Source organism: Dryas octopetala, chromosome 9 (assembly GCF_963921425.1).
Source record: "Dryas octopetala chromosome 9, drDryOcto1.1, whole genome shotgun sequence".
Taxonomy (NCBI): Eukaryota; Viridiplantae; Streptophyta; class Magnoliopsida; order Rosales; family Rosaceae; genus Dryas; species Dryas octopetala.
The window spans coordinates 16041930-16068289 of record NC_141374.1 but is presented as its reverse complement, the minus strand read 5'-3'; the positions used below and the strand labels follow the sequence as shown (position 1 = coordinate 16068289).

The 26360-nt window shown below is 37.4% G+C and overlaps 4 protein-coding genes and 3 pseudogenes across 6 annotated transcripts; 5 read left to right on the top strand and 2 right to left on the bottom strand.

The window, feature by feature from the left end:
• Positions 1-234: 234 nt before the first annotated feature.
• On the bottom strand, positions 235-3327 carry LOC147274815 (WAT1-related protein At3g28050-like). Its single transcript, XM_086256259.1, has 7 exons — positions 3091-3327; positions 2944-3006; positions 2741-2857; positions 2199-2451; positions 1935-2093; positions 1685-1836; positions 235-650 (listed from the first exon to the last, which is right to left on the bottom strand). Exons 1-7 carry the CDS (start codon positions 3279-3281, stop codon positions 467-469), a joined length of 1119 nt encoding a protein of 372 aa, XP_086112385.1. The 5' UTR covers positions 3282-3327; the 3' UTR covers positions 235-466.
• Positions 3328-3586: 259 nt separating this feature from the next.
• LOC147274814 (RING-H2 finger protein ATL48-like) lies at positions 3587-5549 on the top strand. Its single transcript, XM_086256126.1, has 2 exons — positions 3587-3789; positions 5206-5549. The coding sequence occupies exons 1-2, from the start codon at positions 3705-3707 to the stop codon at positions 5376-5378; spliced, it is 258 nt and encodes an 85-aa protein (XP_086112252.1). The 5' UTR covers positions 3587-3704; the 3' UTR covers positions 5379-5549.
• Positions 5550-6436: 887 nt separating this feature from the next.
• On the top strand, positions 6437-10852 carry LOC147274813 (ubiquitin-conjugating enzyme E2-23 kDa-like). Of its 2 annotated transcripts, none has more exons than XM_086256125.1 (8): positions 6437-6598; positions 7979-8089; positions 8219-8291; positions 8564-8643; positions 8966-9080; positions 9400-9452; positions 9687-9815; positions 10462-10852. In XM_086256125.1, exons 3-8 carry the CDS (start codon positions 8248-8250, stop codon positions 10593-10595), a joined length of 555 nt encoding a protein of 184 aa, XP_086112251.1. In that variant the 5' UTR covers positions 6437-6598; positions 7979-8089; positions 8219-8247; the 3' UTR covers positions 10596-10852. The 2 variants fall into 2 exon arrangements, with proteins under 2 accessions (XP_086112251.1, XP_086112250.1); XM_086256124.1 differs by having other exon boundaries at positions 8192-8291.
• Positions 10853-12254: 1402 nt separating this feature from the next.
• On the top strand, positions 12255-14518 carry LOC147274812 (putative inactive receptor kinase At2g26730; annotated as a pseudogene). Its single transcript, XR_015124174.1, has 2 exons — positions 12255-13594; positions 13941-14518. The product of XR_015124174.1 is annotated as a putative inactive receptor kinase At2g26730 (transcript).
• Positions 14519-16510: 1992 nt separating this feature from the next.
• On the top strand, positions 16511-18132 carry LOC147274811 (RING-H2 finger protein ATL46 pseudogene; annotated as a pseudogene).
• Positions 18133-18607: 475 nt separating this feature from the next.
• Positions 18608-19782, bottom strand: LOC147274810 (putative protein phosphatase 2C 51 pseudogene; annotated as a pseudogene).
• A 687-nt stretch (positions 19783-20469) lies between these two features.
• On the top strand, positions 20470-26138 carry RDR2 (RNA-dependent RNA polymerase 2). The gene is made up of 4 exons (XM_086228573.1): positions 20470-21008; positions 21461-23376; positions 24990-25140; positions 25247-26138. Exons 1-4 carry the CDS (start codon positions 20478-20480, stop codon positions 26012-26014), a joined length of 3366 nt encoding a protein of 1121 aa, XP_086084699.1. The 5' UTR covers positions 20470-20477; the 3' UTR covers positions 26015-26138.
• Positions 26139-26360: the final 222 nt, after the last annotated feature.

Genomic DNA, 26360 nt, shown 5'->3' with positions numbered 1-26360 from the left:
TGTTTATTTGATAGTGTCTCACTGTCTCCAATGTGAATGGAATGCTCTTTTAGACTTTAAAAGGGTTAAAAAAAAAATCAATTGGCCTTTTTAAAAAAGGAACTTCTCAACCCTTTACTTTTGAGTATCTTACTTGGCTATAGCACCTTATTCTTTTTCGTTTCTAGGAAGAATTTGGAAGGGATCGCCAGTAAAACTAGTCATAATCCAAAGAAATAAGTAATGAATCGTGAATTGTGGACTGACTTTATCAAATTTTATTTGAGAAAAAAGAAAAGAAACATCGAATATACATCATCAGTTGGGTGGCCTGTCTTTATGTATTGATTATGCCATGGTCCATAGTGGGTTCTCCCAACATAGAAACAAGTTACAGTGGCTTAAATATGCTGCTCTAGATTCACTAAAAACGTGTTATGTGGTGAAATTGTCATTCATGTGGAATGCATTTAGCAGCGACATTGTTTCATACATGTGTGTGGCTTTCCAACAGAGGCGTCTTCTGTGACTGTGATGCTGACTGCAGCCTATCATCATCCTCATGGGATTCACCGTTTTCCTCCTTTTTTGGGTCCAAACCCTTTTCCTCTTTTGATTGCGCCCATATTACTCCATAAAAACCCACAACAATTACCACTGCTCCAATAACACTGCCAGCCAAAAAATGAAAAAAGAAGCACTGCATTTATCAATCACTTTTTTTTCTTTCAGGGTGCTATCATATACTATGAAATGAAAAGATAGTTGTATGCTTTATATACTCCTTAGCAAAGCTAGTTTGGTTTCTTAGTAGCTTTTGAATTGAGACTTCTCCACTTGATTTCTGCAATCTTGTAATACAAGTTGGTGACTGCTTTTTCACTTTACTAGTTCAATTTTAGGATGGATATTTAAATTTAAATTCAGATGGCTTCTTATTCAATGAGACCAAATCCATAAATAAACATTAACTAATGACCAATCCCTCTGCTATCAGACTTGTTGCCAAAAAAAAAATCCCACATCTCTTCTAGACTTGGAATTTCAAGAAAACAATACAGGAAGAATATCAACATGGCAACTTTCTTGTGTGGAAGTGTATTATTGAATGGTAAAAAGAGTCCCTTCTCTACTAGTTTCACCATGGTTGGTATTTGGTAATATGTAATATTTATGGTAGAGTCTTCTCTAAACTCCTTTTGTGCTATTCTTTTAAATTCTAAACAACCATTCAGATCTGACTGGCAGATGGAAGTCATTCTCATTACTTACCACCCTGCCCAAGTAAAGAATGGCAAACTTGAACTACCATCTTTCTAGCTTTTAGAGTCATTGATTGTCATTAGTCCATCATAGCAATTATTCCCATAAAATAATTCAATTTGTATTGCATACATGTCAATTTTTTCATACCAATCACACAAGTTATGCATTTGTTTTTCCATTATTATATCTTGTTTAGTACATACCTAGTCAATGCTTTGCATGATATCTAATAGATTACTCTTTATGTGTTAGATTAGAAAATTATGAAAGAATTGAAGTCTCAACCTACTAGCAGGACATTGGGGGCGTCCTTTATATTATATAAAGCTATATATTTTCTTGATTAATGAGATTTTAAATTTAACTTGCCTAATTAACTTGGACACTAGAACACTAAGCAGAATGATCCGATAATGCCAGTAAAGAGAGAGGTAGTCACCTTCCAACATGGAGTGTGTCACCTAGGAAGATAGCACCCATTAAGGCAGCAATAGCAATCCCCAAAGGTTTGAACATGGCCACAAATACAGGTCCTTTCTTTTGTATGCACCATGTTAGCACAGAGAATGTTATAACACTTCCAAAAACAGCCTGTACAGTAAGGAACAAGTGATGTAGATTAGAAGCTCTTTTAAAACAAATAAATATGAACACTTATAAGAGGTTCAAAACTTATCCTATGTGCTTACTGAATAGAAGATGGAGACGAGCTCAATGTCAGGTCTTAGTGTCCAGGCATTTGGATCTCTTTCTACAATTAAAGAAAGAATTGCACATTGAATGGTCCCAAAGAAGCAATAGAAGGAGACTATGGTCATCTCTGATGGGTATCCTTTAAGAATTGCTGCCTTCAGATATAATGTGAACTAAGATCAGCTCCAAACCCACAAAGGTTTTGAATAAAAAAAGAAGAGTTGCACATCATTTCAGTGGCTTGCTGTTTTGAATATTACCTGAGCGGTATTCCATATTGCAAGAGATATGCTAGCTGTTGCAAGAAAAAGGCCTCCAATGATCCAATTATTCATTGATGTCAACAGAGTAGAGGAAGATGGATTTGATGGAGAAGAGTCTGTTATAGATTGAACTGGTGATCCAATCGGAGGTCCCTTGTAGAGAGTGACGATCAATGCTCCTGAGATAGATACCAGTGTGCCCATGATTTTGATCTGGCTTCTTGAGTTTCTCAAATCTAACTTTTCCATTCTAGAAGCAGACATAAAATCTTAAGTTCCTACTACCAAAATTCTTTCCTTAAACTCCCTTAAATCCCCATTAAACTCCAAAATGTAATTTATTACTAGGCCCAAATATCCATCATCCATCTCATTTTTTTTTTTGGCCAGGATCCATCTCATTTTTTGATATTAACAGAAGTTACAATTGTTATGAAGCTTTATTTATTGTGCCTCAAACCCTTTTAAATGATTGAAGGCAAGGCAATTTTTTTATCTATTTCTTTCTTTACCTGGTGTAAGGAAAAGAGAACAAGTACCTGAAGATGACAGCAAGAAAGAAGGTGAAAGCTGGGACCAAGTTGCTCAAGGCAGATGCAAGAGTGGGAGAGCTGTAGCTCACTCCAGTGAATACACAATTCTGCATGACAGTGATTCTGCAAAACTGAACAGAGTTAACAAAACCCAGCAAAACCCACATGTGTAATGGTCCAAGATGAAGTCTTTAGATGGAATTGCATACCCAGCAAGGCTAAGAAGGAAGAATTTGCAGAGGACAGAGAAGGTGAGTGGTGGCCTCTTGTTTCTGCAAATAAGAAGAAAACAGAACACACAAACTTAAGAAGATGGGATTTTTAAGAAAGAACAGGAAGATGAAGTGTGAAAGAACCTGTGGATGATGAAAGAAGAAGGAAGGAGGATGAGAGTGGCAAGAGCGTTTGAGTAGACAACAAAGACCAAGTGACTCATTCCTCTGGACATGGCTGCTTTGCTCAGTGTGGTCAACCCCACATCCAAACACTCCACCATCACCATTGCTGCAAATGGCACCAATTCCACCAAATAAGTCTTCATCCCCATCTCTCTCTCTCTCTCCACACAAATGGCAGGGGTAACCAGTGAGAGAGAGGGTGAGTGAAATCATTGCTTCTTTATAGACCAAGTAGAATAATAAAACCTTGGCCAAAAAAAAGTAGAATAATAAAACAAAAACAATAATGGTAACTTTTTAACAACGTTTAGTCGTTTACTTCGTTTTGTTAAGAGAAGTAGGCCCTTGTTGGGCTTATATTTCTACTTATAGAAGGCAGGTCCAAGCCCACAATAACCAGCTAAACAAAGCCCAAAAGTACTACCCGCCCGACCGCCCGTCGGTGCACTATTCCATTTTCTTCGACTTTCACGGTTTCACCGTCTCTAATTACTTCTCCTTCCACTCCCAGTTTCAAATTCATTCGGGTTCGGAAGTCCGAACCATTTTCTCTGCGACTGACATTTATTTATATGGAGAAGATGGGTGAGGTTGATCCCAGTTTAGAAGAGTTCTTTGTGGAGAAGAAGCGGGTCAGAAACCCTTTTGTACCAGTTGGTAATCTTCCTTTTCGATTCCTCCATTATTTGATAGAATTTGTTTGTTCGAATTTTTGAGGATTAGTTTGGTTTTGATTATGTGTGTGTGAGAGTAAAGTTTGGTTTTTGGTGAGTTTTACCCACGTATTGTTTAAATTTTTGGTGGATTTGGGATTATATGGTATTGGAATTTTTTTTTAATATTTTATAGCGGAAAAAAATTAAATCAAACTAATAATTGGTTTTGGTTTTGGTTTGTAGTATGAGTATCCGGTGCAGTAGCTACGTATTTATTTTACAAAGAAGGTTTGTTTAATATATATTACCGTAAAAACTATGCCTCTTAAGCAGGATGCAAGAAAGTTTTGTCATTATGACATCATTAGGGTTCTTTTTGATTAGCGTGGTGACCTGGAAAAAGGTTAGGCATGAGACTTCTGTTAGTATGCGTAATCGATGAGTGTTGCTCCTTTCTGGCTCCAAACTTGATATTCAATCAGGTTTAGACTAATGATCATTGTTGTCTTACAAAATGAGAAAGTGAGGGAAAAAGTAAGAGAATATGTAAGTGTGCTATGGACAAATGCTTTGTAGATTGCGGGGTTGAAGTCACTTGGGTACTAGCAAACTCTGGTAATAGAGATTACAACAATTGGAGATGTGTGTGCAGTGGATTTCGTGGAATAGAATGAGATGCATTGGGATTTTAATTTTGGAGGAACTTTTTAGGTTGGGATGAGGAGGATGAATTTCTGTTTGGAAGGCTTGTGCAATGTGTATTTTTAAGTTCTGGACTTCATGCCTCCCTATTTGTTTCCTTTGAACTTTTTCTTGGAAAAGAAAAAAGTATTTGTTCTCTTTTGTGTATGGTTATAGCCAATGAGTGTTTAAATACTTTAGTTTGATAATTAGGAACTAAAATGATGTCAAATTGATTTTCTTTCTGGATCCCCTCTTACTTTCATTTTAGTGTCTAGACTCTATAGAGGCATGTGGGAAACAAAGTTGTTATCTTGTTGATATCATGGTGTATTGTGAGACAGTTAGAGAGTTGCTTACAGCCTACAAGCAGTAGTGCTACAGCCAAGTTAGGTGTAGTATTTGGATTTTGGAGTTTGGCTCATTATTTTTTGAAGAATTTGGAAGAATGCAGAAGAAGATTTTCTAAGAATCTGTAGCTGTTAGTTTCGAATGGCTACAGGTTGAAATGCTTATGCTCTTATTCATGCAGGGATTGTGCTTGCATGGTGTTTCAGTCTTGAGTTGGTTGGTTGTCTGATCATTTTTCTGCTGCATGTCTTTCAAAATTACTTGCGCAGATAATTTTCTACTTCCAAAGCTGACTTTCTGATGATCTTGAACATCCTTGTTTTACTTGTACTTTTCATTTTAATCCATACCATTTCTGTTAATCTTATAGAACTGAACTTTTCAGGGGCGTTTTTGACTGCTGGTGTGCTGACGGCGGGATTAATCAGTTTCAGGCAAGGCAATTCTCAGTTGGGGCAGAAGCTAATGAGAGCTCGTGTGGTCATGCAAGGTGCCACAGTAGCTCTTATGGTTGGCAGTGCATACTACTATGGGGAGAATCCATGGAAATCAAGTTAATTGAACTACTGATAACTTATTTCATGTTATTGTTTCATTATTACATATACAATGCTGTTTCATTCATTTTGAAGCGAAATCATGTAGTAGAAGCAATTATTACGTGATACATGAATCCTATTACTTCTGGGCTAAATAAATAACAATCCCAATCCCTTGTCTCTGGCTCTCTATCACCCATGTTTGCCTTCACACTAATTGTAAGCCACCAACCACCTACAACTGCATTAAATTATGAAGGTTCGTATGACCCTTTAGTTGGTACAGTTTTTGGAGGGTTTACCAAAAATGAAAACCTACTTTGTTCCCTAGCCCATCATGGATTGCTTGAATTTGCTTCCATGGTTTGCTAAGATTCTAACATATAGCTTTATTGTTTTTAACTTTTCTTGGTTAATACAAACGGTGCCTTTTGCTTTTTCACTTCTTCCCCTCTTTCAAAAGTATAATATTTTGTAGCAAGGGATATGCTCCAACAAGGGATTTACTAACTAGGAGAGGTTTCAAATTTGACTCTCCTCTTGGAATTTTTATTATTTTTTTTTTTAATGGTTAGAATGTATGTCACATTCTTTGCTTCTAATTCAAAAAGGCTCATCCCATTATTTTGGAGAATGGAAATATTGTTCCCAAATTATATATAGTAACAACTAACAAATAATGTCGATTCCAATCTACCAATGTTTCCTTTTGTTATTTTGGTCAGAACTCAGAATCTACCAATTTTTCCATTATACCAAATATAATGATATAAATGGTTATCTCATCTATGAAGTCCATTTTCACTGAAAAAAAGGGTAAAATATATTTAAGAAAAAGTTGTAGTTTTTTCTTTTAAATCAGGAAAAAAGAGTAATCCTTCAATGACCAACAAAAAGGAAAACGTAATTGGATAAGAAACCATAAATAAGTTATTGGCAAATAAATTATTTTTACTCGGTAATTATCAATTAAATTATTTAGCAACCACATAATTACTTAAATTTAGACCACCTCAAGTCTTGCTTGCCACGTAATAACTCTCGCATTTAAACACGTGCTCTGAATGTGTCGACATTCACCATTTCACCCCGAACTCTCTCCCTTTTTCTGCCTCCGTAGTTTCATCGTCTTCTTCTCCAATTGATTTTCTCGTTTTTCCCCATCTCCTTTTTCTGTTTGGTTCTCGCGAATCTCCAATCAGACAAGACAAGGGTCGACCCGTTAAATGAGTAGCTCTTGTAAGATACCCAGTTTTCATTTTCTCTGTATTTTCTTTATTAGCAATGTAAAAGAGCAAAGCTTTTCTTTATTCTTCGTTTATGGTTGTCTGGGTTGGCCGTAGATCTTAATATGATTACAGCTTAACAGCTTAAACGCAGAATGTTTAGACTTCACAGCACTTTTGACCTTGAATGACGAACTTCTAGTGTCGGTTTTTTTAGACACTTTTGTTTTTTGGGGGTCATATGCCTTAAACTGGGGATGTCAAAGACATGGTTAAGAAGGAAGGAAATTTGTAATCTTTGCTTTTTTCAGTGCATTTGGTATTGAACGCATTGTTGCTCAAAGTTTTACTGTTGTCATCCTTGACTTTATTGAGGGGCATATTGTGGATTAGACAGTCGCATTGCAATTTTTTGATCATATTGTGATGACCCATTACAGCTTTAATTGCTGTTGTGGAGTTTAAGATTGTCCTATGAGTGTGATCTTTCATTTTTATGTACAATTCAGGGGTATTTCTATTTTTGTCAATTGTCAAATATGCTTGCATAAGCAAACTTTCAGATGATAAATGTGTAGCTTCAACATTATAGTATATTGGATTACGGTGAGCAGAAACTTTGCCTGCCCAATTATGGTAAATGATGAAGGTTAAGCAGTGTTAGAGGCTTTAGAGGCTTAGGAACTGATTTGTTGTCCAACCATACAAGTTGAACTAGTCCTTTTGATGATAGCATGTTATAGTCCAACTGTAAGAGGAGGTACATACCATTTTAAGGGTAGGGCCTTAGTTTGTACTTGATGGGGAGGCATCTGACCGGAAGTGCATTAGGTTCTGTAATCTGATGACATAGTTGTATGATGCTATTAGGACCTGTAACAAAAGATTTGTTTATATCATAAGCAGTGTCTGAAGGCTTTAAACTTTGTTTTTCAGCTTTCAAGGATATACTGTTAGTTTACCAGTCTGAATTTTTGTATTGACAAGCTTCACCTGCCAGTTGGAAGATGGTTTGGTGACCTTAAATTGCACCTAGGGAAATTTGTAAATTCCAAAATCATTTTGGTTTGTCTACTTTGTTTGTCCCTATTGGTTGGCACTACTGAATTAACGCATGGAAGAACTTTGGTTTGTTTTGGATTGAGGTGGTTTTCTTTCTGCTGCATCATCCATTGAGTATAAAGTTCCAAACAGAATGAAGTGTTTCATATTTAGGCTGGTAATAGTTACAAATGTTACATAGGTCCTATTCTATAATGGTGATGGAATAGCATGTAATAACCATCACCTATTCGAAGGTTATTACATAGGTCCTATTCTACAAATGTTACATGTTATTTAGACTTTCAAATTTGTGTAGCATCTTACTAATTATGTTTTTTTGAATCTACAGTTAAGTGTTTCCCATCGTCCTGGTTTTGGAAAGCAAATAACGTCTGAGGTTTTCGTTAGTTTCGCTTCTCTTCACCACGTATTGCATCTTGCAGATTTCTGGAAGGACAGTGTATGATTTTTCTCGTATATTAAACTATTTTAACTTCAACTATTATATGATATTCTTATGTTCCATACTATGGTTTTAATTCAAACTTATTTTCTGAAACAGTTGATTTCCTTGATATATTTGTGGCAGGTGTGGGAATTCAATTTGATTAAGTTAACATGTCTTCTCCAAGCAAGAGGAGAGAGATGGATGTCATGAAATTGTAAGTTGTTGGTTACTATCATATCTCTAACCTTTGTGATCTGGGTCTTATGTTTCTTAAGATTTGATTTCTCCCTTGGGTTTACCAAATGGGTATCTGTAGTCTTGTTGGTACAAGTATTTTAAATCATGTTGCTGCCTTCCTCTCTGGTACAGTATAAAGCTTTAGAACATTTTCTAATGCTTTTCTTTGCCTTCATTTTGCAACTTCACTTCCCATGCTAAATTTATGGATAATGATTTTCTTTGGGACATTTCTTTCATGTTTTTCAGGATGATGAGTGACTATAATGTGGAGACGATAAATGATGGGCTTAATGAATTCAATGTGGAATTCCATGGTCCAAAAGAAAGTATTGTCTTCACACCCATGCTTATACTTGTTCATTACATATAGTTTCCCATATGATTATATATTCTTCATTACAAAATATGATATAAGTCTCTGTGATTGCAATGATCACTCAAATTTTATCAAGTTTTTCATCTTTGTTCGTCTTTGTTCGTCTTTTGGTAGAATTAATTATACTTTGCTTTTAGATGGTAAATGCATTTTAGAAACTAATGCTTCTTTTATTTCCATTACTCTTTTGTCAGCTGATGCTCTAATAGCCTTTTTCTAGACATTGTTTAAAATTTCAATATTGTGGTTTAATATAGTCTATGTGGTTGCAGGCCTTTATGAAGGTGGGGTTTGGAAAATCCGTGTTGAGCTTCCCGATGCTTACCCATACAAGTCTCCTTCTATTGGCTTCATGAACAAGATTTTCCACCCTAATGTTGATGAGCTGTGAGCATTCTGCAGTTTCAAAAGCAAACTCATCTCTCATTACATCCAATTAGCATTATCTGCTCTAAAAACTTTTAAGTTTAAACTACTACCCATAGCTGGCACAATGGGTCAATAAAGTCGGAAATGTTAAGTTTACTTACAAGTTACAATGCAGTAATACTGTCGCTGATTATCCAATGCTTTGAATAAGTTTGTGGCATTGACAATATAATTTCTTTCTTATCTTTTTAGTGAGTAGCTGGTATTTGAGTAATTGTTTATTGGTTTTAATCTTCTATGAACTGACTGTTTTGTTTTGTTTCTCCTGTAATTGCAGATCTGGTTCTGTCTGCTTAGATGTAATTAACCAATCATGGAGTCCAATGTTCGGTAATGATCAGTCCATTTTAGCACAATTTCTGAGTCTCATTTTCCAATACACTGCTGAAATACATTGGCTTTGTATTACTGTACTCTCACATATAGCACAACATCACTGACTCTTGCATGAGTCAGTGATGTTTAACTCTACTATTCTGGTTTTACCTCCTTCTCTTCTTTTTTTCTTTGTTCCGTTTGGATTTGCTTGGATTCTCACATATATAACCACTGTTCTTGCTGCAGACCTTTTAAATGTTTTTGAAGTTTTCCTTCCACAACTGTTGCTTTATCCAAATCCTTCAGATCCACTCAATGGTGATGCAGCCTCATTGATGATGAAGGACCGAAAACTGTATGATCAGAAAGTGAAAGGTAAACTTTTTCTGTAATTATTCAATGATTCTTTCAGTAAGTACCCTCAAATTATAGAACACAATGCCTGCTTAAAATTTTGAAATTTTTCTGCAAACTCTCTCAACAATGGCATAGATAACTTGGGAGATGGACCTTCCAAACATGTGCATGTGTGTATGAGCTCTTGATAAAAAACTTATAATTGGATAATTTCATACTCTCCCAACTTTTTCCTGGTCTTTTTGACTGTCTCTAGAGTTGGAATTCAAATTGCATCTCAAAGCTATGATAGGATAGTATGATTTCTGCAAGATGGTCCATGACTGCGCTAATCATTGGTCTCTCTATAGTTCCTAAGTTAGATGCTTTCTGCCTATTGCTTTGTATGCAACATTTTGCCCTTGATTTTGTCTTGGACTTCTTTTCAATTTTATTCCAATGGACCATCACTTAAGTAGAAATAAGTTTTTACAGTTAATTGGTTCCTTCAATTTCAAAGATGTTATACAGGGAGTGCTTTTATAAGTTATTCTTCGTTGAAACTTCTCACACAGCATAAGCTAGTAAGAATTGGGTTAATAATTAGTACATAATCTCGTGGATTTTTGGTTTATCGCAAAAGTATTCAGTTTTTATATACATTTTCACTGTGATTTGGGGACAGAGTACTGTGAGAGATATGCAAAGAAGGAGCATATTACCAATCCAACACCAGATGAGGAGAGTGGTGATGAAAACATTAGTGAGGAGGAAAGTGATTCAAGTGATGATGAAATTGCTGGACATGCAGACCCATAGTGAACTGCAGGGGGTACTTTATCTATGATTACAAACGCACTTATAGCATCAGCAGCAAAACCCCCATTACATGTTTACCATTTTAATTATGTTACTACCAATATCTGTATGACTAGATTTCTTTTGCTTGTAAAAAATTCATGAATTATGTCAAATAATTTACTTCCGATGTGGTCACTGAATTATTTTAGTCGTACGAAGAATCAAGTGGAAAGAAGAAAAAGAAGAAATAATAGACGCATCTATTTTATGTGTTCTTTCAAAGTTTATGAGATGCATATAAATTCTTTAGGTAGCTGATCTTTCATTCTTCCATTTGTCATTTATCAAGGCAATGTGTCGATGTCTTTTTTTTGGGTCGAATGGAAATATTTGAATTACTCTTCTGCCAAAACCCTGGTGTTAATTAAAGAGGTTTGGTAGAGACTAGAGACTTTCGAGCTAGCAAGGCGTATTTGTCCGTTCTATGCAAGTTTCTTTCTCGCACTTGTATTTTAAACATTAAAGCCAACATGATTGGTTACGTTTTCATTTTCTCTTGTAAATCCACTTCGAGGTCCTCAACCCAACCAAGTGATGATTATAGATCACTCTACTCAGTTAGGTGTTTGTCCAATGTGCATGATAATAAGGGAGAGAATGATACCTTCTTGTGACATGTGCGGATGTGCCATGTACATCGATGGCTTAGTTGACTTGGCTTCAACTGAACCGGGTCACTAGGATACACCAAGCTAGCAACACTGTCACAATGAATCTATACCTTCTTTAATTAATCAATTAATTAATTAATTAATTATTGTCTAATTCAAAAGTTAAGGATCTAATTGTAGATAGATTAAAATATTTGACAGATTCTAGCAGTTCAGTCTCTTGAGCAAAAGTTCTCATACGAACCTATCATATATAACCTCTCTCAAAATTTGCATATAATATGGGATCCAATGTCATGCAATAGGACTCGCATACATGTTATGAGAGAGAGAGAGAGGTCGTATATTACGGTCTAATACAAAAGTTCTTAAACTCCATTATATTACCTTTTTTTTTATTACAAATGACTATTCTGCAGTCTATTTGGGTACGAGTTGTTCAGCCTTTTGACTAGGCATTGGTAGGGTAAAAAGGTTCATATGGGTTCACTCCATCTCTGAGAGGGCAAAGCTGGTTATTTTTACATATTGTCAGTCAACAAAGCAGTGTATTATCTATGATGATTAATTGATATCCTACCAGATGGCATATATCTGTAAGGAAATTACAGTTGTGTAGAATTTGACCACCCCTGGAGAGTCTTTATGAGACACCATGACAGACAATATGTGATGATTAATATATGATATTATCAAACACTCTTAATTGTAGAAAGACTATTGAGAAGGACATGCCATCAACAAATGGGACTGTTTCAAACTGCCGGCAGAATTTTAAAATTCTTGCCGTGTGTTATGGGGCTCATTTCAGCTAGTCCTTATGAGTTATGAGCATACACAGAGAGAATATTTCAAACCCTTTGTCAGTATCAGCCAATTGGCACCAAGTGATTCCAGCTGCAACATCAAAATTGTTACTTTTCTTCTTGTTTTGCAGTTCCAATCAATAAAGCACACTTCATAAAAAGGAATACAAACTTCAGAGCCATTTTTCACAAAGACACTTCTTGTACATCAAAAAATGGATCGTATTCCCATTTGGGTACTCGCCATTGTGATCTTCCTCATCTTTCCAATGGCAGATTCAGAAGAACAAGAGGTGAAGCAAGCGCTGGTGCAATTCATGGACAAACTTTCACCAGGCAATGCAGTAAGAGATAGAAAATGGGGTTGGAACATGAGTTCAGACCCCTGCAAAGACAAATGGGTGGGTGTGGTCTGCGATAAGCAGTCAAATTCTGTGAGGAAGATAATTCTTGAAATGTCTAATCTTACCGGAGTTCTTCATGCAAGCTCTGTTTGCATGGCAAAGTCTCTTATTGTTCTGAGTCTGAAAAACAACAACATCACTGGACTGCTCTCAGAAGACATTGCAAATTGCAAAGATTTGACCCACTTGTATTTGAGTGGGAATCAGTTCTCTGGTGACCTTCCTCAGTCTCTCTCTCAGTTAAGTAATTTGAAGAGGTTTGATATATCCAATAATAATATCCAATAATAACTTCTTTGGTGAGCTTCCTGATCTGCCAAAGATTTCAGGCTTGATATCTTTCCTTGCTCAAAACAATCAACTTGAAGGACAGATCCCAGATTTTAATTTCTCCAATCTTAAGGAGTTCAATGTCTCCAACAACAAGTTTAGCGGTCCAATTCCTGATGTCAAAGGCCAGTTCACTAAAGACAGCTTTTCAGATAATCCTAAGCTGTGTGGAAAACCCCTGAATGATGTCTGCCCACCAGTGCCAACATCAATGCCAGTGAAGAAAACAAAAAAGTTCTCAAGTGAAAGGATTCTTATATTCTCGGGTTATGTAATACTTGGCCTTGTTGTTATGTTGTTATTTGCCTATAATTTTTTCATCAAAAAAAAGCCCAGAGAAGAAAATGCAAAAGCTAGAAAGAGGAATATTGTGGCAGCTGATACTGCTAGCACTGTGCCTAGCACCATTACTTCTAGTGATCAGTCCAAGACTGGTGGAGGTAAGACAGCAGAGTATTCATTAACATCTGTTGAAAGTGAAATGGTTCCACCACTTGTGGTTCTCACCAGTCCTTTGCTGAGGGGGCTTACTTTTGAGGAGTTGCTGCGAGCTCCGGCTGAATTGCTTGGAAGAGGAAAGCATGGAAGCCTCTACAAAGTCATGCTTGATGGTGGGGTTAACTTGGTTGTGAAGAGGATCAGGAATTGCGGGATTTCGAGTGAAGATTTCCAGAGTAGGATGAAAAAAATCGATCAAGTCATGTGTCCCAATGTCTTGCCGGCAGTTGCATTTTATTGTTCCAGACAAGAGAAGCTCTTGGTTTATGAATATCAGCCTAATGGCAATCTCTTTAAGCTTCTACATGGTAAGCACGTTTTAATCTATTATCTTTTGCTACATACACATATATTGTAGAATCTGGAATGTGAGCCAAATTCAGAGTTTTCAGATAAAATTAATCACTAAAAGCATGCAACTTAGTACTGCTTTAGACTCTCAAACTCAATGTCCAATTCAAGTTGATTTGAAGTCCTAGTTTAGTACCTCTGTAGTATAGGAATACAACAAAAAACTACAAATCCTATGGTTAGATAAATTGGTGGTATGCTACAACAAAACTTTATGGTAGGACAGAAAATGGTACTGAATAGAAGTTTGGGGCAGGAAATAACATACTGATTATTTGTATGCATCTTTTTTTCTGGTCACAGGTTCCCTAAATGGCCAAATATTTGATTGGGGAAGCAGACTTAGTGTTGCAGCTACCATTGCTGAGGCATTGGCATTCATGCATGGGGGGCTACATGAAGATGGTATTGCCCATGGTAACCTAAAGTCCATGAACATTTTGTTTGGCATGACCATGGAACCGTGCATCAGTGAATATGGTGTAATGGAGGTTGAAAATCAAGACCAGCCATTCCTTACACCTCCCAACAATGGAGTTGGTAATTCTAATAAAGGCCATGCAAATTGCACCTTCAAGGATGATGTTTATGCTTTTGGTGTGATTCTTCTTGAGCTTCTGACCGGGAAGCTGGTCCAGAAAAATGGGTTTGATTTGCCGAGGTGGGTGCACTCGGTGGTTAAAGAGGAGTGGACTGTTGAAGTCTTTGACAGGGCCTTGATCTCAGAAGGTGCTAGTGAAGAAAGGATGGTGAATTTGTTGCAGGTTGCCTTGAAGTGCATAAATCCCTCTCCAAATGATAGGCCAAATATGAGTCGAGTTTCAGTGATGATAAAGTCAATAAGAGAGGAGGAGGAGAGATCTATAACTTTTGATCCATGAGAACCATTTCATAAGGTGTAGCTCTTGTTTGCTTCAGCATCAATGGCCTTATATATATGGTTGTATTTTGTTTTTGGGTTATCCTATGATGTTCATTTAGGCTTTAATGATGGAGTTGTATATCCTGTGACGATTATGTTCATGCACAAGTTGTTCTATACTGCAATGCTGTTAATGAGTGGCCTTGTGACTTGTTCATATGAGTGATCTGACATGAAAATTATAATTGGGTAACAGCACCTATGGTCATGACATGAACACATGATTAGGGAACAAGTTGGTGGCATATACATGGCCATGTATGCAGTCAATACTAAATAGACCTACTTGGTTGAATATTTCTCACCAAATTCTCAGAGACTGATGGAACAGATTCAAATTGGAGAGTTCTCTTTCAATATGAAGCTTTTAAAATCTTTAAAATCAGATCATCAGGAGATAGATGCACAAGATCAATTTTGTTATACATTGAAAATATTGTTGCTAATCAGATTCAAGCATACTGAAGTCATTATGTAGAACATAGTATGCATTCATATTAATCACATAGTGAGAAAGATCTTGAAATTTAATGTTGTAGATGGATGGTATCTCACATCTCCTAGCTTGTTGGAATTTGCTGATAATTATTAACCCCTAAGATGCCGGCATCTTCTCCTTAAGTGTCATTGCATACAACAAAAGGGAAAACAAGAAGCAATAATTGGGAAATATTGGCAATTAAGAAAGGATCCAAAAATGTCCGAATTCGTCATGTAGTGTAACCTCTAGCTTATGTAATTATGCGATTGTACCGATCATATAGTCACGGTCATGGATAACCAGAGGTGTAAAAAATTAACAATGAGTCCAAACTTGGCACAGAGGATGAGTGATTTGGACATGGAAGGTTGGCCATGGTTTTGAACATCATCATCACAATGCACACAACAAAACTCTTTTGACTGGTTTGTTGGTTGGCCATCAACTAACATCACACAGAATTGTCAAACCACATTAGAGTATTACAAGAGCACGATTAGTTATTATCTGTGTTCAGTGGATACAATCATGCTATACGTGCAAGGTAAAGCAAATGTGATGTGACCCTACCATCTGCTTTTGTCCAACCTTTGAGATTTCCTTTTTGTCATCATATCTACACGTTTCATGATTGACCAGAGCCAAGGTTCTAATCACTAATGTGTATAGATACAAAGCTTGTGTAGTCACTGTGGCTCAGACCCAATACAGTACGGTTGTATATTTGCATGGATACATAACCTTTTACCAATTTTGTTACTTACCCACTTCATATTTGTGCCTGATCGTTTATATGAAATGCTACAGTGGGACGCGAGTACTATAACAGACATATCCAATGGTAGAAACATACACTCTAAGATGGAAAAAGTGAACCCGTTTGAATCTAAGGGTCACCAGTGAGTCCACATGCCATATAGCGTTTGCATTTCTAGAATTTTCCATCATTCATTTCCCTCTTTTCAGATTTTAAAGCAAGAAGTGGTTGATCCACTGCATTCATGCCAGGATTGATGGAAAATTGCCTGATTAGCAGGCAATGAATAGGATATCATCATTGAAGGATTGTCATTTTGATTAACCTCATGAAAAAGAAGTTACACTGATCACTTTGTACAATCAAACTGGGTGGGTGGTGGTGGACCTCTTTCAGCTTTCTAAATTTAAATAGATAAGTGACATATGTCTGAATCCCAAATAAGGGAGACAGGTCTATAAGCCTTGAAGGCTTGTCTGGTATGGTATAAAAACAATTTCAGTTTTATGAAAATTGAAACCTATGACTGTGGTCACTAATGAGCTCAGCAATATGTGCCTTGTGCAGAACTGATAGCTCTGGGCCTGTAGCGTTTGGTCACATTGGAGAGTCTTTGTCATCACAATGGGCTCAACTGCCCTTGGCCTTTTCATACTTCATACTTCACAGTTCACAGTCACAGAGTCACTTCAAGCCTAACCCACCTTTGCCCTTCTGCAGTTCTGCATTTATTAAGTTACAATTCAGTTAAAAATCCTTTCTTGTGGTACTTCTGTGGCGCAAAGAGAATTCAAAACCAGACAGTCCAGACCCCATCATCAACAAACAAAGACCCTGCAATTCTAATTATGGTTCCATTCGTACCCTCCATGTCAAAAGGGTAGGTAATTTGCAATTTTACCAGCCATATGAATATATGATTTTTCAAGAACCCATTTTTATTCTCTCAATTTTAACCACAAAGAAAGTTTTTTTTTTTTTTTCCTCACATATTAAGTGAGTTTTCTCACGTCAGCATTACATACCTTTTAGTTTGCTCACCACCCATTTCTTCTATTGTACTCTCAAAGCAAGAAAGATTGTGTTGTGAGTTGTGCATTTTCTTGAAGAATTCAGTGTCTAATCTGAAAAACCTGATAAAAAAATTTTGATTTTGAGATTGCCCATCTCCTAAAATGTCTAGAATTCCATATGGGTTGAAGCAAAAAGATGGTAATTTGTTATACCCACCGCCTTCTTCGTTTTCAGTTCCTTCTGATAACGTTAATAGTGGACAGGAATCAACCCCACCATCATCAACTCTTAGCAGTATTAGTCCAATACTTCTTTTGGTTATAGTAATTCTAGCTGTTATCTTTTTCATCTCTGGTCTTGCCCATTTGCTCTTAAGATTTCTCATCAAGAGGTCATCTTCGTCAATCTTTCAATCCAATAGATACCCAGAAAACTCTGGGTCTCGTGCTCTTCAAAGGCAGCTTCACCAGCTCTTTCGGTTGCATGACTCAGGCCTAGATCAAGCTGTCGTAGATTCTCTACCTGTTTTCTACTGTAAAGACATTATGGGTTCCAAGGAGCCATTTGATTGTGCTGTTTGTCTTTGTGAATTTTCTGATCAGGACAAGCTGAGGTTGCTTCCTATGTGTAGTCATGCTTTTCACATTGATTGTATTGACACTTGGCTTCTTTCAAATTCAACATGCCCTCTTTGTAGAGGGACCCTTTTGAGCTCTGCAGGTCTTTTCTCGGAAAACCCAGTTTTCAATATTAATGATTCTAGGGAAACTAGGGAAATGTCAAATAGGTTTGTTAGTGATGGAGAGAATAGGTATTCAAGTGGTCAGAAAGCTTTAACTATGGAGGAAGCTGTTGGTGAAAAGAGGGTCTTTTCTGTAAGACTTGGAAAGTTCAGAAGCTTAGATGAAGGAGTAGAAAGTGGAGGGAGAGTGGGAGAGACCAGCAGTAGCTGTAATTTGGATGCTAGGAGATGTTACTCAATGGGTACATATCAGTATGTGGTTGGTGATTCAAATCTGCAAGTGGCCTTGTCCCATGATTGTGGTGGAGGCAGTGATGTCGAGCTTGTCAAAGAGGGAGCTCACAATGGGAACTTCTCAGTTAATGAGAATTTGGAAGGAAAGAAAATCAGTGGCAGGCATAAAGGTGAGAGCTTCTCTGTTTCCAAGATCTGGCTTTGGTCCACAAAGAACAAATTTCCAGGTTCCTCCAATACCCATACTGGTTTCCCTCCTTTTTGTGTAAGTTCTCCAATCAATGGTGAAACATGTACTGTATAACATACCAAATTAAGCTTAAAATTTGTTATGCTTTTTTAGTTTTTTCATTGTGTACTTATGCTTGAATGTAGGTTCCATTTAGAGCTATGTCCAGCAGTGTCTTATGGGTTCCAGACCAGTTATAGAATATGGGGCTTATCTTAAATGCTAAAGGCCTCCTTTCTTTAGCATTTAAGATAAGCTTTTCTTCTTGAAAGCCAGAGTCAAACTTTATGTTTGGTTCTTCATAAGCAAGAAACATGCACATAAGACCTTTATCAAAGTATCAAACACAAAAGGAAAGGAACACATGATATGAGTTTTGCTACTTTCCTTCACTCCAATATCATGTTTTGATACACATGATATTGGTAAAAGGAGAACTTTTTGAAAGATCACAAGAAGCATGTTAGCCGAGGATGGCAGGAAATGCCAAGTGTTTCCTATAATTAAAAGTACTAAAAAAATATTAAAGGAAAAGAAATAGAAAACCCCTGTAGCTCCTCCCCCCTCTCCCTATGTTATGTACACTAGGTACTATGTATGAACTAAAGAGTTATTAGTTCCAAATGACAAACTAAATTGTGTTACTGCCTCCGGTTGAGAAAAACTAGTTGATACCATTAATGGAACAACAACAGCTGCCACATTGTCCATAGTTCCATACTGCCCTTGTCAAGTGCTGTATTCACGATGCAGTCAGCTAATGAGTATAAACAACACGAGGAAGAGAGCTCCAATCTCCCTGCAGGATCATAACTGCTCTGTGCTGCTTCCCGCAACAAATCACAAACCTCCTGCAAGCTCTGCTTCTCAAAAACTCCATCAGATGTAGCCACCATATAGGTATCATTTACACTCAGGGATTGCCAATCTGTCTAACTCTGGTGCAGATATAACCAAAACTTTTTAAAGACACATCACCAATGGAGTGGGAAATAGCCAGCTGACCATTCAACAACATAGCCACCAGCAGTTTCCACCCGAAATCTTTCGTCATCTCTGTCCGGATGATGATCTCTTGTCAATTCCTTTACAGTAGAAAAACGAACCAACCCACCAGCGGAGGAAGAAGCCATTAAATCAAAGATTTTATAGTTTCTTAGATGTGGGGTTATCCCACCATTACGCCTTTCCTGCCTGCATAGTCTTAAGTAAGCGGCTTTAGCCTCTGCTGGTGATAGAAAACTTTCCGAGCACAAAAAGGCCTTTGAGTCTCCAATATTGGCAACTAAGATTTGACCATCAACAAGCAGTACAATCGTGGCTGTGGAACCCGAAACAATATCATGAATTGCCCTCAACAATGCTTCTTTCAGAATAGTATAATGTTCTTTGCCTTCCAATCTTTCAGTTATAGCAGAATACGATGCATCATTGAGAAGAAAGTAGGTATGTAAAACGAAATACTCCAATAAAAGCTTTGAAGCCATGTCACTAGCTTCAGCACCATTATGGCCATCAAAAACAGCAGCAACTCCAACTGTAACATCCTTAATGGTTCCTACTTTATCAGGAAAGGGAATGTGGATGTCCATAGCGCAGAGAGTGTGATCCTCTAGGGACTTTCTCCGACCTTGAAGCATTTCAGTTTGACAATGCAAGGTGCTTCGAGAATGGGAAACGTAATCGGAGTACTGCTTCCAGCGAGGAGGGCATTTTGGAGATTGAACACCGCCGGAGCACCACCTTCTTTGTGGAGCATTAAACATGTCGAGGATTTGCCATAAGAGCGTGTGGTACGGGCTAGTAATCCCAATAGGATTAAAATCATTTTAGACTAGAATACGAGAAATTTTCACTAATAATCAAATTGAGATTACAAAAAATGTTTAGAACTCTCGCAAACTCGAATTCCAAATAACAAAGCGCACTCTCACAAAAGAGAAAAGAGCAAAACAAAGAAGAGGAACTCTAATTCCACCAATTTGCTCTCGAAACTATTTAATGAGGGCAGGCTTCTCCCTTATAATGGTTACGGGTGGTTTCCAATTCCACTAAGAAGAGGAATTCTGTACATAATAGGAGTATACATAGCTAAAATGTAAGATTTACTTAGGCTGGTGCAGTAGCTTGGTAACTTAGGAAACAAGAAAGCAAAATATCTGTTAATACGTTGTTTTAGAAGAAGAAAAAAAAGGCATAAAAGGAATCTTAATTAACTAGCTTTCCTTTTATAGCAAGATGCAGATTATTAAACCAAGAGGCATTTGTTTAGGCCCTTGGCCCCATTGCAAGCCCAGCCCAGTTGTTCACTCATCGTCTGACAAAAAAAAGGGACTCGTCCTTGCTTTGTCCTACTCCCTTTGACCCTTTGACTCCTTTTTTCCCTCTACTTTATCTCCCTCTCATTTTCAGTCAGAGTCTCTCTCTCTCTCTCTCTCTCTCTCTCTCTCTCTCGCTCAGAATGGCCATGGCAGAGAGACCCACAGCTCGAGTCACAAACATTCCCGAAACAGTCACAGCCAAAGACCTCCTAACCTTCCTCGAGTCGAAGCTCGGCCCTGACTCAGTCTTCGCCATCGAAATTTCCAGCGACCACAAGAACTGGAAGTCACGCGGCTTCGGTCGCGTCCAGTTCACGACCCTCGGCGCCAAATCCAAAGCTCACTCTCTCTCCGCCCAAAACGGCCTAGTATTCAGGTCCCAGAACCTCAGACTCTCCGAGACCTACGACGACATCATCGCACGGCCCGTGAACCCAAAGCATCGGGTCGACAACACCGTTTTGCATGTGGGTTTTATGGAACAGGACAACATCATGAGGTTTTTGCAGTCTTGGGAGGATGTCAAAGTTTGGGTACTGCCCGAGAGAAATCGGGTCGAGTTCTGGGTCGACAAGGAGTCTTATAAAATGGAGATTGCGTTTGAGAATGTTTTGGAGTCTGTCGCGTGTTGCTGTTCCGGAGCTCAGAAAGTGAATGCCCTTCTTTTGAAGGTAAAAGTTCCTTCCTTTTTTTTTCTGTTGGGTTTTCTTGCTTACAATAAGAGAAAGGTAAAGAACATAACTTTTAAGAAGAGTGAATGCCCTTCTTTTTTTGGTGATAAAATGCCCTTGTTTTGAAGGTAAAAGTTCCTTTTTCTGTTGGGTTTTCTTGGTTACTAGAGCATTTGTTAACTCTCAAGTGAATGCCCTTCTTTTTTGAAGGTGATAGTTACTTTTTTTTTTTTTTTTTTTTTTCTGTTGGGTTTTCTTGCTTACAATGAGTGAAAGGTAAACAAAAGAACTTTTGTTTGGTTAAATAAGGAAAAGAACTTGAAGAAGAGCATTTGCTAACTCTCAAGTCATAAAATGTTAAAAGTATTGAGCTGTTTCCGTTTCGTTTGTCAGAATTAGTGATATTAGTGATTTGGATATTATGTTAAGACTAACCATTTTGATTTTCTCAGCTCAAGTATGCCCCAAGGATCTATCAAAAAATTTCTGGACCTGATATAGCTTCAAAATTTCCTGCTGATCGGTTTCATATTTGCAAGGAAGATTTTGATTTTCTCTGGGTACGCACTACAGATTTTTCTGATATCAAGTCACTTGGTCATTCGACTTCATTTTGCTGGGCGACCGATACAGAAATCCATACAGATTTTTTGGCTTCGGACGTGTTTGCAAGTTTCCCATACTATACTGAAGATGTGCTGGATCTAATTTTTGAGGATGGTGAAGAATACTGTTCAGAATCTGACGCAGTTCCACTTGTGAAATGCTTAGCGGATTCAAATTTAGCATATGAGATCCTTTTCCAGCTCAATGCTCTCGTTCACTCCCAAAAAATTAGTCTTGCTAAAGCAGCAGAGTCTGATCTAATTGAGTTCCTTAGTGGTTTAAGTATAGACACTGCTAATGTGTTGCTTCAAGAGCTGCACAAGCTCAAGACCACTTGTTACGACCCTCTAGCATTCGTTCAGACACAATTACATGTCGTAGAAAGAAACTCTAAGCGTCGTCCCTCATCCCTTCAAAGATTAATGGATCATAATGTAATGAGTTGTCATAGAGCCTTAATTACCCCATCCAAAATTTATTGCTTAGGTCCTGAGCTTGAGAAATCAAACTATGTTGTGAAGAATTTTGCAAAATATGCTTCGGATTTTCTGAGAGTTACATTTGTTGATGAAGATTGGAGTAAGCTTCCTGCAAATGCTATTTCCACAAGCATTCAGCAAGGTATCTTTGCAAAACCTTATAGGACTGAAATATATCATCGGATATTGTCTATTCTTCGAGATGGGATTGTGATTGGGGATAAAAGATTTGAGTTTCTGGCTTTCTCGGCTAGTCAACTCCGATCAAATTCTGTATGGATGTTTGCTTCTAATGAAAATGTAAAATCAGAAGATATTAGAGAATGGATGGGCTGCTTCAACAAGATCCGCAGTATTTCTAAATGTGCAGCTAGAATGGGTCAACTGTTCAGTGCTTCTACGCAAACTCTTGTTGTCCCTGCTCAAGATGTAGAGGTTATTCCTGATGTTGAGATTTCTTCTGATGGTGTTACTTACTGCTTCTCAGATGGTATCGGAAAGATTTCTCTATCTTTTGCCAGACAAGTTGCTAAGAAGTGTGGACTGAATGAATCTCCTTCAGCATTTCAAATTCGATATGGTGGATATAAAGGGGTGATAGCTGTTGACCGCAATTCCTATAGGAAGCTATCTTTACGTAGCAGTATGCTCAAATTTGAATCAAAAAACAGAATGCTCAATGTCACTAAATGGAGTAACTCCGGGCCCTGCTATCTGAATCGGGAGATTATTTCCCTCTTGTCCACCTTAGGGGTAAAGGACGAAACATTTGAGGGATTGCAACAGGAACAATTGCGTTTGCTGGGGAAAATGCTGACAGAAAGAGGCGTGGCATTGAATGTCTTAGAGAATTTTAGTGGGGCTGATTCCAAAAATATTATTGTAAAGATGTTGCTTCAAGGTTACGAGCCAAATGTGGAACCTTACCTCTCAATGATGCTTCAAGCATATTATGAAAACTACTTGTCTGATTTAAAAGGTAGATGCCGAGTATTTGTCCCAAAAGGCCGGGTCCTGGTTGGGTGCTTGGATGAAACTGGTAATTTAAATTATGGCCAAATTTATGTTCGAATAACCATGACAAAAGCAGAGCAAGAAATGGGGGATCAGCATTTCTTTCGGAAGGTGGATGAGACCACATGTATATTAACGGGGAAGGTGGTTGTCACCAAGAATCCTTGTCTTCACCCAGGAGACGTCAGGGTACTCGAGGCTATCTATGATGTGGGACTAGAGGAGAAGAATTTGGTGGATTGCCTTATCTTTCCCCAAAAAGGAGAAAGGTATAAATTGCACTATTTACGTGCTTGTTTCATCTTCAAAATTATTGATTCACTAATAATGGTATGCTTGTGTCATTATTAAAAACATTGCATTGCTTTAGATTTCCTTTCCCTATATATTCACTAGTTCTAATTATATCCGAAATATCGAGAGTTTGAAAACATGAGTAAAATTTGGAGAGATGATGGAAACTATGAGAAAACCATGAAAATTTAAATAACTCTGGAGGAGATGCTTATTTAATTAAATATCTACTATTTTGACCAAAAAATTTGTAAAACTTATGTGCATAATAGGATTATATGGTTTAGGGTGAATGTCCTACGCATTAACAAATTATGCTGGTCAAAAACTATTAATTAGTTATTGAAGTGACTGAATATACCTCAAATTTTCGTTGTTTAATACAACAGTTGGAACTTATGCTCGGCATTGTAAATTACAGGGGCAACTTAGTACCGCATAGAGTTCTTCAAATGCTTAACCATACACATATCACCACCATTCATTAATTAGTATATAAAATTATCTAATGCAATAAATACCTCGCCAATCAATGCGTATAAGCACTTAATCATTCATAAATTTATGATACAAATTACTTAATTACAAACTAAGAATATTAATAAGTAATCAACAATAACAAAAAATAAGTAACAACTAACAACATTTTAGAAGATTAAGTCATTGATAGCATCATTCGTGTAAATTTTAGCTGCAAGTCTATTTTGTTTTTAGTTAATAAGTAATATGGCAATGTAAACAAAAGAAAGGCTAGTTGGAGTGGCCGTTCCCTCCTTAAATGGAGAAGTGGCTGGGGTTCGAACCCCCAGCCCCTCAAATAAAGCCCATTTTTGTGTGTGCTTACTGGTGTGCACAGAAGGCACGCACAACGTTGCTGCAATGCATGCAGCATATTGAAAATTTTACCAAAATAAGCGAGAATCCAGCAAAATTTATGAAAAAACTGAAATTATCACGATAAACTGGTGGTTTAATGCCAGGATATCGTCTCTGGTAGAAAACAAAATTACCAGAGCAATAATTTTGATAGTTTAGACATAAATTTTATCCAGATACCTTAAGTTCTTAAAAAATTAAGATAATTGTAAACATCTTGAATTAGATTAAGGGGCACAGTGATGCACATTTTGGCAATAGATGCTTGGTTTTATATTAAAAATTAGCAAGAAATTATCTTTGTTCGTGAATCTTTCTTCATTATTAGCTGAAATGGAGCATCTAGGAAATGTTTAGCTTACTTGGATTTAATTTATTTTGTGCTAGTGCTTTCTTTTTACTTTTTTTCTGTTTTTTGGGGCAAGTAGCAGTGTAAGTGGAAGTGAAGTTCCTGAATAAGCTGCTCACTAGGTTTAACCTTATAGGAGAACTGCGCTTAAAAAAAAAAAAAAAAAAAAAAAAGGACAAAAGACAAATCTGCGTCCCATCAGCTTACCTTTGAACTTCACTTCTACTTTCATCTAATCAGTCTAACTTCCAAAGCTTGCTTGGTTTCTCAGCTCAAATCAACTGACCTGTATGTTATTGTAGAGAGAAAGAAATGGTCTTGATGTTTAAATGTATAGTAATTGTGGTTGAGAACTTTTTGCAGGCCTCATCCAAATGAATGCTCTGGGGGTGATCTTGATGGGGACTTGTATTTCATAAGTTGGGATAAAGATCTGGTCCCTTCTCATACTGTACCTCCTATGGACTACTCTGCACGGAGACCTCGTATAATGGATCACAATGTGACCTTAGAGGTAAATCCCAAAATTGAGTAAACTGTTACTCTATGGAATTGAATATGAATTACATGATAAGTTCAATCTAAATGTCTTTTCTGTTTGACCATACTTGAATATGCAGGAAATTCAAAAATTTTTTGTTGATTACATGATAAATGATAATTTGGGTGCCATCTCCACTGCACATCTAGTTCACGCGGACCGCGAACCAGATAAAGCCTTGAGTCCAAAATGCCTGCAGTTGGCAGACCTTCACTCCATGGCTGTTGACTTTGCAAAAACTGGAGCACCAGCTGAAATGCCCAGGGTTTTGAAACCCAAAGAATTTCCAGATTTCATGGAAAGGGTGGACAAACCCATGTACATCTCCAACGGGGCATTAGGGAAACTCTATCGGGCAACTGTTCGCTCAATGGTGCAAGAGAAAACAAACTTGGTTTGGTCAGAGCAGATAGCTCAAGCAACTTATGATCATGATCTTGACGTATATGGTTTTGAGTCCTTTCTTGAAGTTGCACAAAGCCATAGAGAAATGTACATGGGGAAGATGAGGGCCCTAATGAACTACTATGGAGCAGTGAGTGAGGATGAAATACTAACTGGTAATCTGCGATACCGTGCAGCATATTTGCAGCGTGATAACCGGAGATATTTTGATATGAAGGATCGGATATTGCTGTCACTGAAGAGCCTACAAAAAGAAGCAAAAGCATGGTTCGAAAATAGCTGTGAAGAGAGTGAACATGAGAGAATGGCCTCGGCATGGTATCATGTCACTTATCACCCAGCTTATTTCCAAGAAGACATGAACTGCTTGAGCTTTCCATGGATTGAAGGTGATATTTTGCTGAACATAAAGTCGGTGAATAGCCGAAGAAATCGCGGTTAGATATATTACCATATGCTTCAACTAGGTCTTCCTCTGCACATAGGAGTCATCTAGTGGTTTATGTTGTATGTGTTTATACCATTGAAGTCTAACTTGTCTCACGGTTAATAGCTGTCCTATAACCATTTTCATTTTCATTCATCTCATTTAGTGGTGTGTGTTGGTATGTGTTTTTCAGTGCAATCCTTATCCATACAAAGTTTCCGATAAAATTACCAAAAACAAAACAACAAAGAAGCGTGACTCCAATTAGTTATGACCGTTCAAGAAAACAACAGTACAAGTCTACAACTACAATGCTAAACAAAGTATTACTGTCACCAATAGAATAAGTTCTTGGCCTTAG

What these genes read in the sequence shown, in the direction of transcription:
- LOC147274815 (XM_086256259.1), bottom strand. Translation starts at nt 3,281, where the DNA reads ATGGGGATGAAGACTTATTTGGTGGAATTGGTGCCATTTGCAGCAATG. An exon ending in TCTTCTTTCATCATCCACAG is followed by an intron (nt 3,007 to 3,090) that starts GTTCTTTCACAC and finishes TCTTATTTGCAG; the next exon opens with AAACAAGAGGCCACCACTCA. An exon ending in TCGTCTCCATCTTCTATTCA is followed by an intron (nt 1,837 to 1,934) that starts GTAAGCACATAG and finishes CTTACTGTACAG; the next exon opens with GCTGTTTTTGGAAGTGTTAT.
- LOC147274814 (XM_086256126.1), top strand. Translation starts at nt 3,705, where the DNA reads ATGGAGAAGATGGGTGAGGTTGATCCCAGTTTAGAAGAGTTCTTTGTG. An exon ending in AAACCCTTTTGTACCAGTTG is followed by an intron (nt 3,790 to 5,205) that starts GTAATCTTCCTT and finishes TGAACTTTTCAG; the next exon opens with GGGCGTTTTTGACTGCTGGT.
- LOC147274813 (XM_086256125.1), top strand. Translation starts at nt 8,248, where the DNA reads ATGTCTTCTCCAAGCAAGAGGAGAGAGATGGATGTCATGAAATT. An exon ending in GAGATGGATGTCATGAAATT is followed by an intron (nt 8,292 to 8,563) that starts GTAAGTTGTTGG and finishes CATGTTTTTCAG; the next exon opens with GATGATGAGTGACTATAATG. An exon ending in GTATGATCAGAAAGTGAAAG is followed by an intron (nt 9,816 to 10,461) that starts GTAAACTTTTTC and finishes ATTTGGGGACAG; the next exon opens with AGTACTGTGAGAGATATGCA.
- RDR2 (XM_086228573.1), top strand. Translation starts at nt 20,478, where the DNA reads ATGGCCATGGCAGAGAGACCCACAGCTCGAGTCACAAACATTCCCGAA. An exon ending in TTTCCCCAAAAAGGAGAAAG is followed by an intron (nt 23,377 to 24,989) that starts GTATAAATTGCA and finishes AACTTTTTGCAG; the next exon opens with GCCTCATCCAAATGAATGCT. An exon ending in ATCACAATGTGACCTTAGAG is followed by an intron (nt 25,141 to 25,246) that starts GTAAATCCCAAA and finishes TTGAATATGCAG; the next exon opens with GAAATTCAAAAATTTTTTGT.